Raw genomic sequence first — 15,636 nt, forward strand, 5'->3', positions numbered from 1 at the left:
ATTTAGAATCTTATACAAGCATGCAAAGTTGCAAAACAACGTTTCGAAAAGTTCTTATAAATGTGGCCACTACCTGTAGTAGGAATACAACAGCACTGTGCTTAAGTAAAGGTTATAAGTTATAAACTATTAAAGTATTTTTTTAGAATCAGTATTTTTAGACAGGGTATGTTATTTGTGTAACACAAACAGGGTATCTTTGTACCAATGGAACAGTGGGAGAATCATTAAGTGTGCCCTCCTTTCAATTCATAATGCCCTAGATTTTCATGGTTCTGACTGAGCCCTGTCAGTTGGACAGCTGGGAGGATTTTATGAATATAGTCTTTATAAAAAATTGAAAAACCATTAGAACTGCTCTTACTTTGTGATGGGAGGGGTGGATAATGTATCTTTATGGTAATGTATGATGCCCCAGCTCCAAAACTAATTGTATGCCTTAAACAAATATTTTCCTTTTTTTCACATTTTTGAGTTGTTACATTTTATTGTCATGAAAAAGCCCAATAAGCTGATTTTATCCATTTGTGAATGCTCTTGTGTCACAATAAAGTATGAACTGATTTATTATTTATTTATTCATTTTTTTTAGATGAACGTATGTTTTTACTATTGCATTTATTTTAAACTTTTACAATAAACCTATATCTACATGTTTGCATACATTTTTACAGAAAAAAGTGAAATTACCACAACCATAGTGAAACAAACTTAAGGCTTCGTTCAGATCTCGTTTTTACACTAGTTTAACAGGTCTGGTTTTCAAGCAGGCAACCGCCCGTTAAACACATCTGTTAATGCACTCATAGGATAACATGAAGTGACGGATGTCTCCTATAATGTACTTTTCTGCAGGTTCCGTTGCTGCATCTGTTTTTTGGACAGGATGCAGGACGGAGCCTGCAGCGCTTGTTTTTTTAATCTCCCTTTATTTTATCCTCCTGCTAGCCCTCAGCCGCAGCCCAAACAATAAAATAAATGGCACGTATAGAATAAAATACATACAATAAATGAAATAGCATGCCTAATATAGGTGTAGGTTTTCAGGCGGCGATATGTAAATGCCGCCTGGAGCGAGGTATCAGCCTTTGATGGTTTATGCCACTTTATGTAGGATAGTACAGTGGGGCAAAAAAGTATTTAGTCAGCCACCAATTGTGCAAGTTCTCCCACTTAAAAAGATTAGAGAGGCTTGTAATCTTTATCATAGGTATACTGTATTTTCCGGCGTATAAGACGACTGGCCATATAAGATGACCCCCAACCTTTGCAGTTAAAATATAGAGTTTGGGATATGCTCGCCATATAAGACTATACGGCACTTTATCTACATTCTGTAGGTCCATACGATTAAAATGATATCCTACTTATATAGGTTTGATTTTGTCGTACTTCTGGGAAAAAAATCATAACTAAATGCACGAAAATTAAAGCATTTAAAATTGTCCTCTTCTGACCCCTATAACTTTAAAAAAAAATTGCGCATGGGGCTGTATGAGGGCTCATATTTTGCGCCGTGATCGGAAGTTTTTATCAGTACAATTTTTGTTTTGATCGGACTTTTTGATCGATTTTTTTTTTTTTACGTGTACGCCATTGACCGTGCGATTTAATTAACGATATATTTTGATAGTTCGGACATTTACGCATGTGGCGATACCACATATGTTTATTTTTATTATGTTTATATTTTTTTAGATGGAATTTGGGAAAAGGGGGGGTGATTTAAACTTTTAATAAGGAAGGGGTTAATGTGTGTGTTTTAAAACTTTTTTTTAAACTTTATATTTTTTTAAACACTTTTAGTCCCCTTAGGGGTACCCTCGTGTGGTTCTAGGATTTTTGCTCACCATTCTTGTGATCATTTTGACACCACGGGGTCAGATCTAGCGTGGAGCCTCAGATCAAGGGAGATTATCAGTGGTCTTGTATGTCTTCCATTTTCTAATAATTGCTCCCACAGTTGATTTCTTCACACCAAGCTGCTTGCCTATTGCATGTTCAGCCTTCTCAGCCTGATGCAGGTCTACAATTTTGTTTCTGGCGTCCTTCGACAGCTCTTTGATCTTGGCCATAGTGGAGTTTGGAGTGTGACTGTGTGAGGTTGTTTTATACTGATAACAAGTTCAAACAGGTGCCATTAATACAGGTAACGAGTGCGGGACAGAGGACACTCTAAAAGGGGTACTCCCCTGGAAAACATATTTTTTTAAATCAACTGGTGCCGGAAAGTTAAACATATTTGTAAATTACTTCTATTTAAAAATCTTAATCCTTCCTGTACTTATTAGCTGCTATATGCTCCACAGGAAGTTCTTTTTTTTTTAATTTCCTTTCTGTCTGACCACAGTGCTCTCTGCTGACACCTCTTTCCATTTTAGGAACTGTTCAGAGCATGATAGGTTTGCTATGGCGATTTGCTCCTCCTACTATGGACAGTTCCTAAAATGTCAGCAGAGAGCTCTGTGGTCAGGCAGAAAAGAACTCCAGAAAGAAATGCAACTTCCTCTGGAGCATACAGCAGCTGATAAGTACTGAAAGGATTTTTACATAGAAGTAATTTACAAATCTGTTTAACTTTCTGGCACCAGTTGATTTAAAAAAAAAATTGTTTTCCAGGGGAGTAACCCTTTAAGGAAGAAGTTACAGGTCTGTGAGAGCCAGAAATCTTGCTTGTTTGTAGGTGACCAAATACTTATTTTCCACCATAATTTGCAAATAAATTCTTTAAAAATCAGACAATGTGATTTTATGGATTTTTCTCTCATTACGTCTCTCATAGTTGAGGTATACTTATGATGAAAATTACAGGCCTCTCATCTTTTTAAGTGGGACAACTTTCACAATTGGTAGCTGACTAAATAAATTTTTGCCCCACTGTATTATGGAATATCAATGGGGATACACAGTTAGAATGATGTCACTGGTACTTAGACAGGGTTAAAATGAATGCTATATGTCCCTATAGCAGGGAGTCGGGGGGATGCAGAGGCCGTTCTTCAGTACGGGTTGGTACTAACATCTAGTTTCCCGGTGTCCTGATAGTAACAATTTAGCATAAACATAATTAGTTAAGTGATCACTGTAAAAGCATCAGGGACAACATATCTGATCGCCAGTATATGCATTGACATTTGTGGTGACATGAATATTCATAAATAGGGTGACAAGAGTATGGACGTAAAGCAGCAGGGGATGTTTAGTAAGTTTTTGTTTGTGCATTCAGTTTACATTTTTACTTTGTTTGTTTTAATTCATATTTATATATAGTTTGTATTGCGGTGCATGCAGTAAGAGAGATGCCGGGCCAGTGAGAACAGGGATTTAATCCCTTAAGGTCCGACCCAGTTTTTACCTTAACCTCTTAAGGACCCAGCCAATTTTCACCTTAAGGACCCGGACATTTTTTGCACATCTGACCACTGTCACTTAAAGCATTAATAACTCTGGGATGCTTTTACTTTTCATTCTGATTCCGAGATTGTTTTTTCGTGACATATTCTACTTCATGTTAGTGATAAATTGTTGTCGATACTTGCATCATTTCTTGGTGAAAAATTCGAAATTTTCATTTTTCTAACTTTGAAGCTCTCTGCTTGTAGGGAAAACAGACATTCCAAATAAATTATATATTGATTCACAAATACAATATGTCTGCTTTATATTTTCATCATAAAGTTGACATGTTTTTACATTTGGAAGACATCAGAGGGCTTTAAAGTTTAGCAGCAATTTTCCAATTTTTCACAAAATTTTCAAAATCTGAATTTTTCAGGGACCAGTTCAGTTTTGAAGTGGATTTGAAGGGCCTTCATATTAGAAATACACCACAAATGACCCCATTATAAAATCTGCACCCCACAAAGTTGCCAAAATGACATTCAGTAAGTGTGTTAACCCTTTAGGTGTTTCACAGGAATAGCAGCAAAATGAAGGCGAGAATTCTAAATTTTCATTTTTTACACTCGCATTTTCTTTTAGACCCAGTTTTTGAATTTTTACAAGGAGTAATAGAAGAAAAAGTCAGCAAAATTTGTAACCCAATTTCTTTCGAGTAAGGAAATACCTCATATGTGTATGTGAAGTGTACGGCGGGCGCAGTAGAGGGCTCAGAAGGGAAGGAGCAACAATGGGATTTTGGAGAGTGAATTTTTCTGAAATGGTTTTTGGGGGGCATGTGGCATTTAGGAAACCCCTATGGTGCCAAAACAGCAGAAAACCTCCACATGGCATACCATTTAGGAAACTGCACCCCTCAAGTAACATAACAAGGTGTCCAGTGAGCCTTAACACCCCACAGGTGTTTGACGACTTTTCGTTAAAGTCGGATGTGTAAATGAAAAAAAGTGCAGTTTTTTCCCCAAATTTACAATTTTTACAAAGGGTAATGGAAGAAAATACCCCCCAAAATGTGTAACCCCATCTCTTCTGAGTATGGTTAGTACCCCATGTTAGGACATAAAATGCTCTGGGGGCGAACTAATATGCTCAGAAGAGGAGTCACATTTGGCTTTTGGAAAGCAAATTTTACTGAAATGGTTTTTGGGGGGCATGTCGCATTTAGGAAGCCCCTGTGGTGCAAGAACAGCAAAAAAAAAAACACAGGGCATACTATTTTGGAAATTACACCCCTTAAGGAACGTAACAAGGGGTACAGTGAGCCTTAACACACACAGGTGTTTGACGACTTTTTGTTAGAGTTGGATGTGTAAATGAAAAAAAACAATTTTTCACTAAAATGCAGATTTTTACCCAAATTTTACATTTGTACAAGGGGTAATAGGAGAAAATGACCCCCAAAATTTGTAACCCCATTTCTTCTGAGTATGGAAATACCCCCTGTGTGGATGTCAAGTGCTCTGCTGGCGCATTACAATGCTCAGAAGAGGAGGAGCGTTTGGAAAGAGAATTTGTTTGGAATGGGCCATGTGCGTTTACAAAGCCCCCTGTGGTGCCAGAACAGTGGACCCCCACATGTGACCCCATTTTGGAAACGACATCCCTCCCAGAATTTAATAAGGGGTGCAGTGAGTATTTACACTCCACTGGCTTTTGACATATCTTTGGAACAGTGGGCTGTGCAAATGAAAAATAAAATTTTTCATTTTCACGGACCACTGTTTCAAAAATCTGTCAGACACATGTGGGGCGTAAATGCTCACTGTACCCCTAATTACATTACGTGAAGGGTGTCGTTTCCAAAATGGGGTGACATGTGGGGGGGTCCATTCTTCTGGCACTATGGGGGCTTAGTAAACACACGTGGCCTTCAATTCCGGACAAATTTTCTCTTCAAAATCCCAATGGCGCTCATTCTCTTCTGAGCATTGTAGTTCGCCCGCAGAGCACTTTACATTCACATACGGGGTATTTTCTTACTCAGAAGAAATGGGGTTACAAATTTTGGAGGGCTTTTTTCCTATTTCCCCTTGTGAAAATGAAAAATTTAGGGTAACACCAGCATTTTAGTGAAAATTAGTTTTTTTCATTTTCCAATCTAACTTTAATGAAAATTAGTCAAACACCTGTGGGGTGTTAAGGCTCACTATACCCCTTGTTACTTTCCGTGAGGGGTGTAGTTTCCAAAATGGTGTCACATGGTGGGTATTTATTTTTTTACGTTTATGTCAGAACCGCTGTAAAATCAGCCACCCTTGTGCAAATCACCAATTTGGGCCTCAAATGTACATGGTGTGCTCTCACTCCTGAGCCTTGTTGTGCGCCCGCAGAGCATTTTACACCCACATATGGGGTATTGCTGTACTCAGGAGAAATTGCGTTACAAATTAATGTAAAAAATGTAATTTTTTTACACTAAGAGGCTGGCGTAGCCCCATACTTTTCCTTTTCATAAGGGGTAAAAGGAGAAAAAGACCCCCAAAATTTGTAGTGCAATTTCTCCCGAGTACGGAAATACCCCATATGTGGCCCTAAACTGTTTCCTTGAAATACGACAAGGCACCAAAGTGAGAGAGCGCCATGTGCACTTGAGGACTATATTAGGGATTGCATAGGGGTGGACATAGGGGTATTCTACGCCAGTGATTTCCAAACAGGGTGCCTCCAGTTGTTGCTAAACTCCCAGCATGCCTGGACAGTCAGTGGCTGTCCGGGAATGCTGGGAATTGTTGTTTTGCAACAGCTGGAGGCTCCGTTTTGGAAAAACTGCCGTACAATACGTTTTTCATTTTTATTGGGGGGGACAGTGTAAGGGGGTGTATATGTAATGTTTTACCCTTTATTTTGTGTTATTGTAATGTAGTGCTTTTAGGGTACATTCACACTGGAGGTTTACGGTGAGTTTCCCGCTAGGAGTTTGCGCTGCGGCGAAAAATTTTCCGCAGCCCAAACTTGAAGCCGAAAACTCACTGTAAACTCGCCCCAGTGTGAATGTACCCTGTACATTCACATGTGGGGGCAAACCTCCAGCTGTTTCAAAACTACAACTCCCAGCATGTACTGACAGACCGTGGATGCTGGGAGTTGTACTTTTGCAACAGCTGGAGGCACACTGTTTGGAAAACCTTCAGTTAGGTTCTATTACCTAACTCAGTATTTTCCAACCAGTGTGCCTCCAGCTGTTGCAACACTACAACTCCCAGCATGTACTGATCGCCGAAGGGCATGCTGGGAGATGTAGTTATGCAACAGCTGGAGGTACGCAACTACAGCTCCCAGCATGCCGAGACACCTGTTTGCTGTTTGGGCATGCTGGGATTTGCAGTTTTGCAACATCTGGAGGGCTACAGTTTTAGAGACCACTGCACAGTGATCTCCAAACTGTGGCCCTACAGATGTTGCAAACCTACAAATCCCAGCATGCCCAGGCAGCAAACTGCTGTGTGGGCATGCTGGGAGTTGTAGTTTTGCAAGATCTAGAGGGCCACAGTTTAGAGATCACTGCAAAGTGATCTCCAAACTGCAGCCCTCCAGCTGTTGCAAAACTACAAATCCCAGCATGCCCACACAGCAAACAGCTGGGAAAACAGTTTCCCCGTTCTGCCCCACCTATTGTGGGTGGGCAGAACGGGGAAACCCAAAGTTAACCCCCCTTGACAACCAATAGCAGGGATAGAAGGGGTGGCACCCCTGCCACCTCACTCCTATCCCTTCAGGGGGATCGTGGGTGTCTTGGACAACCGCGATCCCCCTTATATTCTGGGTCACCATAGACCCGTAATGACCCGAAATCGGCGCAAATCGCAGACATGGGGGGGTCTGATAACCCCCTTGGGCATTTGCGCGGGGTGCCTGCTGATAGATATCAGCAGTCGGTCCGGTCCCCGCCCGGCGTGCGGCGGGGACCGAAATTCCCTGGGTCCCTATGTGGTTAAAGGGGTACTCCGGTGGAAAACTTTTTTTTTTAAATCAACTGGTGCCAGAAAGTTAAACAGATTTGTAAATGACTTCTGTTAAAAAATCTTAATCCTTCCAGTACTTATTAGCTGCTGAATACTACAGAGGAAATTCTTTTCTTTTTGGAACACAGAGCTCTCTGCTGACATCTCTGTCCATTTTAAGAACTCTCCAGAGTAGGAGATATACAGTGGTCTCTAAATTGTAACCCTCCAGATGTTGCAAAACTACAACTCTCAGTATGCCCAGACAGCTGTTTGCTGTGTGGGCATGCTGGTATTTGTAGTTTTGCAACATCTGGAGGGCCACAGTTTGGAAATCACTGGGCCGTGGTTTCTAAACCGTGGCCCTCTAAATCTTGCAAAACTACAACTCCCAGCATGCAGGAACAGCAAACTGCTTTCTCGCCATGTTGAGAGTTGTAGTTGCATATCTCCAGCTGTTGCATAACTACATCTCCCAGCATGCCCTTTGTACATTCTGGGAGTTGTAGTTTTGCAACCGCTGGTGGCACAATGGTTGGAAAATACTGCTGAAGTTTGATAACAGAACTTAACTTGTGCCTCCAGCTGGTGCAAAAGTACAACTCCCAGCATGCACGGTCTGTCAGTGCGGGCTGGGAGTTGTACTTTGGCAACAGCTGGAGGTTTGCCCCCCATGTGAATGTACAGGGTACATTCACAAGGGCGGGTTTACAGTAAGTTTACTGCTTCAAGTTTGAGCTGCGGCTAATTTTACGCTGAAGCGTAAACTCCTAGTGGGAAACTCACTGTAATACCCCCGCCAGTGCGAATGTACCCTAAAAACACTACACTACACTACACTAACACATAATAAAGGGTAAAAACTACATATACACCCCTTTACACTGTCCGCCCCCAATAAAAATGAAAAACGTATCGTACGGCAGTGTTTCCAAAACACAGCCTCCAGCTCCAGCTAGCAACAGCTTGAGGCACCCTGTTTGGGAATCACTGGCATAGAATGCCCCTATGTCCACCCCTATGCAATCCCTAATTTAGTCCTCAAATGTGCATGGTGCTCTCTCACTTTGGAGCCCTGTCGTATTTCAAGAAATTACGTTACAATTTTTTTTTCTCCTTTTACCCCTTATGAAAAGGAAAAGTTGGGGTCTACACCAGCCTGTAAGTGTAAAAAAAAAAAATGTTACACTAACATGCTGGTGTTGCCCCATACTTTTTATTTTCACAAGAGGTAAAAGGAAAAAAGACTGCCAAACTTTGTAACGCAATTTCTCCTGAGTACGGAAATACCCCATATGTGGGGGTAAAATGCTCTGCGGACGCACAACAAGGCTCAGGAGTGAGAGCGCACTATGTACATTTGAGGACTAAATTGGTGATTTGCACAGGGGTGGCTGAATTTACAGCAGTTCTGACATAAGCGCCAAAAAATGAATACCCACATGTGACCCCCATTTTGGAAACTACACCCTCAAGGAATGTGACAAGGGGTATAGTGAGCTTTAACACCCCACAGGTGTTTGACGAATTTTCATTAAAGTTGGATGGGAAAACGAAATACATTTTTTTAAACTAAAATGCTGGTGTTACCCTAAATGTTTCATTTTCACAAGGGAGAACAGGAAAATAAGCCCCCCAAAATTTGTAACCCCATTTCTTGTAAGTAAGGCTATACCCCATATGTGGATGTAAAGTCTGTGGGCAAACTAGAATGCTCAGAAGATAGGGAGCGCCATTGGGCTTTTGGCGAGAAAATTTGTCTGGAATTGAAGGCCACATGTGTTTACAAAGCCCCCATAGTGCCAGAACAGTGGTTCCCCCACATGTGACCCTATTTTGGAAACTATACCCCTCACAGAATGTTATAAGGGATACAGTGAGCATTTACACCCCACAGGTGTCTGACAGATTTTTGGAACAGTGGTCTATGAAAATGAAAAATTAAATTTTTCATTTGCTCAGCCCACTGTTCCAAAGACCTGTCAAACGCCAGTGGGGTGTATATGATCACTGCACCCCTTATTAAATTCTGTGAGGGGTGTAGTTTCCAAAATGGGGTAACATGGTGGGGGTCCACTGTTTTGCACCATGGGGGCTTTGTAAATGCACAAGGCCCCGACTTCTTCTCCACCCAAATTCTCTCTCCAAAAGATCAATGGCGCTCCTTCCCTTCTGAGCATTGTAGTGTGCCCGCAGAGCACTTGATGTCCACATATGGGGTATTTCCATACTCAGAAGAAATGGGGTTACAAATTTTGTGAAGCATTTTCTCCTATTACCCCTTGTAAAAATTTAAAATTTGGGGAGGAAATCAGCATTTTAGTGAAATTTGTTTTTTCATTTACACATCCAACTTTAACGAAAAGTTGTCAAACACCTGTGGGGTGTTAAGGCTCACTCTACCCCTTGTTACGTTCCTTGAGGGGTGTAGTTTCCAAAATAGTATGCCATGTGTTATTTTTTTTTTTTTCTGCTGTTCTGGCACCATAGGGGCTTCCTAAATGTGACATGCCCCCCCAAAACTATTTCAGCAAAATTTGCTTTCCAAAAGCCAAATGTGACTCCTTCTTTTCTGAGCATTGTAGTGCACCCGCAGTGCACTTGACGTCCACACATGGGGTATTTCCATACTCGGAAGAGATGGGGTTACAAATTTTGGGGGACATTTTCTCCTATTACCCCTTGTAAAAAAACAGCATTTTAGTGGAAAAAAAATTAATTTACACATCTAACTTTAACGAAAAGTGGGCAAACACCTGTGGGGTGTTAAGGTTCACTGTACCCCTTGTTACTTTCCCTGAGGGGTGTAGTTTCCAAAATAGTATGCCATGTGTTTTTTTTTTTTTTTCTTTGCTGTTCTGGCACCATAGGGGCTTCCAAAATCTGACATGCCCTCCAAAAACCATTTAAAAAAAACTCACTCTCCAAAAACCCCTCCAAAAACCATTTCAGAAAAACTCACTCTCCAAAATCCCATTGTCGCTCCTTCCCTTCTGAGCCCTCTAGTGCACCCACAGAGCACTTGACATACACATATGAGATATTTCCTTACTCAAGAGAAATTGGGTTACAAATTTTAGGGTGATTTCTCTCCTTTTACCCCCTTGTAAAAATTCAAAAACTGGGTCTACAAGAACATGCAAGTGTAAAAAATTAAGATTTTGAATTTTCTCCTTCAATTTGCTGCTATTCCTGTGAAACACCTAAAGGGTTAACACACTTACTGAATGTCATTTTAAATACTTTGAGGGGTGCAGTTTTTATAATGGGGTCATTTATGGGGTATTTCTAATATGAAGGCCCCTCAAATCCACTTCAAAACTGAACTGGTCCCTGAAAAATTCAGATTTAGAAAATGTTGGGAAAAATTGGAAAATTGCTGCTGAACTTTGAAGCCTTCTGATGTCTTCCAAATGTAAAAACATGTCAGTTTTATGATGCAAACATAAAGTAGACATATTGTATATGTGAAAAAATATATAATTTATTTGGTATGTCCATTTTCCTTATAAGCAGAGAGTTTCAAAGTTAGAAAAATGCTAAATTTTCAAATTTTTCATAAAATTTTGGAATTTTTCACCAAGAAATTATGCAAGTATCGCCAAAATTTTACCACTAACAAAGTAAAATATGTCAGGACAAAACTATTTTGAAATCAGAATGAAAGGTAAAAGGATCCCAGAGTTATTAAAGGGGTACTCCGGTGAAAACCTTTTTTCTTTTAAATCAACTGGTGGCAGAAAGTTAAACATATTTGTAAATTACTTCTATTAAAAAATCTTAATCCTTCCTGTACTTATTAGCTGCTGAATACTACAGAGGAAATTCTTTTCTTTTTGGAATGCTCTCTGATGACATCACGACCACAGTTCTCTCTGCTGACGTTATTATAATAATATATATAGTAATAACGCTTTATTTATTTTTGTCCTAAGTGGGATTTGAACCCAAGTCCCCAGCACTGCAAGGCAGCAGTGCTAACCACTGAGCCACCATGCTGCCCTTAGCGCACATCTGCTATGCATCTGCTATGCATGGTTGCTAAAATGGACAGAGATGTCAGCAGAGAGCACTGTGCTCGTGATGTCATCAGTGTTCCAAAAAGAAAGGAATTTCCTCTGTAGCATTCAGCAGATAATAAGTACTGGAAGGATTAAGATTTTTTAATAGAAGTAATTTACAAATATGTTTAACTTTCTGCCACCAGTTGATTTAAAAGAAAAAAGGTTTTCACCGGAGTACCCCTTTAATGCTTAAAGTGACAGCGGTCAGATGTGCAAAAAATGGCCAGGTCTATAAAGGGGTACTCCCGTGGAATATTATTATTTTTTTTTAAATCAACTGGTGCCAGAAAGTTAAACAGATATGTAAATTACTTCTATTAAAAAATCGTAATCTTAATCAATATATTAATCCTTCTAGTGCTTATTAGCTGCTGAATACTACAGAGGAAATTCTTTTCTTTTTGGAACACAGTGCTCTCTGCTGAAATCATGACCACCGTGCTCTCTGCTGACATCTCTGTCCATTTTAAGAACTGTCCAGAATAGAAGAAAAGCAAACATATGCTGCTCTGGACAGTTCCTAAAATTGACAGAGATGTCAGCAGAGAGCACTGTGGTCATGATGTCAGCAGAGAGCTCTGTATTCCAAAAAAAAAAGAATTTCCTCTGTAGTATTCAGAAGCTAATAAGTACTGGAAGGATTAAGATTTTCTTAATAGAAGTCATTTACTAATCTGTTTAACTTTCTGGCACCAGTTGAATTAAAAAAAAAAAGTTTTCCACCGGAGTACTCCTTTAATTATTGTAATTGTTATATTTTAATAATTCAGACATTGATACATCATACATATACACCCCAACCACCAACCAGTGCAGATGGGGCAGGGAACATCACTGGGCCTACTCTTGAAGCTGCAGTGTCCCTGGCTCAAGGCTCCTGGGCTGCCAGAAAACGGGGTAAAGTGTCCGAAGCTGCAAACTCGAGGTAGGCAGATGGCTTAAGGCAATTGCATTGGGAAGGGGGTGGTGGGGCACATCAGGGGAGTGGGAAGGCGGGACGTGCAGCAGACACTTTGTTACTATAGGGGGAATAATGAAAGCAAAAGCACCACAAAATGGAACACAGTGCTCTCTGCTGAAAGCATGACCACAGTGCTCTCTGCTGACATCTCTGTCCATTTTAAGAACTGTCCAGAATAGAAGAAAAACAAACATATGCTGCTCTGGACAGTTCCTAAAATGGACAGAGATGTCAGCAGAGAGCACTGTGGTCATGATGTCAGCAGAGAGCTATGTATTCCAAAAAGAAAAGAATTTCCTCTGTAGTATTCAGAAGCTAATAAGTACTGGAAGGATTAAGATTTTTTTTAATAGAAGTCATTTACTAATCTGTTTAACTTTCTGGCACCAGTTGAATAAAAAAAAAAAAAAGTTTTCCACCGGAGTACCCCTTTAATTATTGTAATTGTTATATTTTAATAATTCAGACATTGATACATCATACATATACACCCCAACCACCAACCAGTGCAGATGGGGCAGGGAACATCACTGGGCCTACTCTTGAAGCTGCAGTGTCCCTGGCTCAAGGCTCCTGGGCTGCCAGAAAACGGGGTAAAGTGTCCGAAGCTGCAAACTCGAGGTAGGCAGATGGCTTAAGGCAATTGCATTGGGAAGGGGGTGGTGGGGCACATCAGGGGAGTGGGAAGGCGGGACGAGCAGCAGACACTTTGTTACTATAGGGGGAATAATGAAAGCAAAAGCACCACAAAATGGAACACAGTGCTCTCTGCTGAAAGCATGACCACAGTGCTCTCTGCTGACATCTCTGTCCATTTTAAGAACTGTCCAGAATAGAAGAAAAACAAACATATGCTGCTCTGGACAGTTCCTAAAATGGACAGAGATGTCAGCAGAGAGCACTGTGGTCATGATGTCAGCAGAGAGCTATGTATTCCAAAAAGAAAAGAATTTCCTCTGTAGTATTCAGAAGCTAATAAGTACTGGAAGGATTAAGATTTTTTTTAATAGAAGTCATTTACTAATCTGTTTAACTTTCTGGCACCAGTTGAATAAAAAAAAAAAAAAGTTTTCCACCGGAGTACCCCTTTAATTATTGTAATTGTTATATTTTAATAATTCAGACATTGATACATCATACATATACACCCCAACCACCAACCAGTGCAGATGGGGCAGGGCACATCACTGGGCCTACTCTTGAAGCTGCAGTGTCCCTGGCTCAAGGCTCCTGGGCTGCCAGAAAACGGGGTAAAGTGGCCGGAGCTGCAAACTCGAGGTAGGCAGATGGCTTAAGGCAATTGCATTGGGAAGGGGGTGGTGGGGCACATCAGGGGAGTGGGAAGGCGGGACGAGCAGCAGACACTTTGTTACTATAGGGGGAATAATGAAAGCAAAAGCACCACAAAATGGGTTTCTATAGGGGAGATGATGAGGGCATGAATGGCACACAATTGGTTACTATAGGAGCGAGGGGGGGGGGTGATGCCAATACTGGACTCACTTTAATACTAAGGAGTATGATACGGCCGTAAGAGGAGATAAACTTTAATGCTCATAGGGTGACACTAAGGAGGTGATGCGGGCACAGCAGGGTGACTTTGACACTACATAGAATAACAAATCAGCACTTGGCCAGCTCACTATATCTCATAGAGCAAGGTTTGGGTTTTCCACGCTGTCCAGCAGGAGGAGGAGCAACCAAAAGGGTGGTTCACTGCCTGACAAGCAGATTGGCTGCTCTTCTAAAGGCTGGCCAAATGGATCCCAGCCTCCCACCGCTATCGGGTGAGGAAATATAGTAATTTTGTGGAATGGCCATTTAGTATTATAGCCTATGGGGAATGGACGCAGCAGTTAAGAGACACGCTAGGAACGTCAGATAAAAGCGGTGCAGGCTCTGTCCAGTGTCCGGGAAAATAAACAAATGCGGTAACGTACCTAGGCTTTTAGTAAAAAAAAAATGTAACATCCATCACTTCATTCAAGTCTATGAGTGAGGTAACAGATGTGTTAGGGCTCGTTCACACAGCCGTCTGCCCCCGTAAATTTATGCCCGTTCTGCAATCCGTTTGATATTTTTTAAATGGGTTGCAAACGGCTGTAAAATAATCCCATTAATGTCAATGGGATTTTTTTACAATCCTTTATCACCCGTTTGCACCCGCTTCCTTCCTGTTCCGTTTTTTTTCACGGGGAAAAAACATTGCATGCAGTATTTTTTCTCCCATCAAAAATAACGGAATAGAAACGGATATAAAAAGTTTAAGATTGAAGTCTATGGCAAACTGATGAGCATATAATGCTTGCTCAGAAGGAGTGAAATCAGCAAACTCTTGCTGTGCTGTGGGATTACCACTACTCCCATCATGGAACAGACTTGTTTCCTTGATGGGAGTAGTAGTTTCCAGGTTGCGGGAGTCTGGGGAGGCTAGATTAATGCTTGCACTACTACCCCCATAATGGAACAGAGTCTGTTCCATGTTGGGGGTATTAGTCCAGGGGCTGAGGGATTGATCGCACTGGGTCTCACATCTGAGACCCCATGCGATCAAAGGTTATTAACCAGGGGAGTGGGAAGCATGGTCCACAACCCTGCGATGTATTGTGTGTGTGTTTTACTTTCATTTTCAAATACCCCACGGGGAGCCCTGAATGGCCGACACCGAGGGGCCATGCAGGACTCCCTGCAGGGTTTTTAAGGTCATTATTACGAGGATTGTAATGTTGCACTACACTGCGCTGCGTTTCCAGGCTGCCCTGATGCACTGCAGGAGGGCAAGATCTATAGGTAGCTCAACAGTGGGCAATATACATAGCTAGCACAGTGGGGGCCCAGACATATAGCGCTATATGTATAATGTCCCCCGCTGCGCTAACTATGTATAATGCCCCCCACTGCGCTAGCTATGTATAATGTCCCCCGCTGCGCTAGGTATGTAGAATGCCCCCCGCTGCGCTAGCTAGATATAATGCCCCCCACTGCACTAGCTATGTAGAATGCCCCCCGCTGCGCTTACATATGTCCTCCCAGCGAGCGCATACATAAATCTGTGAATAGTATACTATCAGCAGCACATCTGCTGGCTGGGAAGCGGGCGGCATTGCGCTGCCTTTCCCGGCAAGCATTATGATGTGCTGCTGATAGTATACTATTCACAGATAGCGCTGCAAGGGATTTATGTATGCGCTCGCTGGGGGGACATATGTAAACGCAGCGGGGGGCATTATACATAGTTAGCTCAGCGGGGTTCATAATACAACATAGCTAG

The 15,636-nt window shown here is 41.4% G+C and overlaps 1 protein-coding gene across 1 annotated transcript in view; it reads left to right on the top strand.

Annotated features, from left to right (window-relative positions):
* The first annotated feature begins 14,109 nt into the window (after positions 1-14,109).
* LOC130278907 (zona pellucida sperm-binding protein 3-like) overlaps positions 14,110-15,636 on the top strand; it is a 28,474-nt gene continuing 26,947 nt past the window's right edge. Inside the window, exon 1 of the mRNA XM_056528659.1 lies at positions 14,110-14,152. Coding sequence (XP_056384634.1) covers positions 14,125-14,152 — 28 coding nt within the window. The 5' untranslated portion in view covers positions 14,110-14,124. The remainder of the gene's footprint in view (positions 14,153-15,636) is intronic.

This window comes from Hyla sarda, chromosome 1 (genome assembly GCF_029499605.1).
Source record: "Hyla sarda isolate aHylSar1 chromosome 1, aHylSar1.hap1, whole genome shotgun sequence".
Lineage (NCBI taxonomy): Eukaryota > Metazoa > Chordata > Amphibia > Anura > Hylidae > Hyla > Hyla sarda.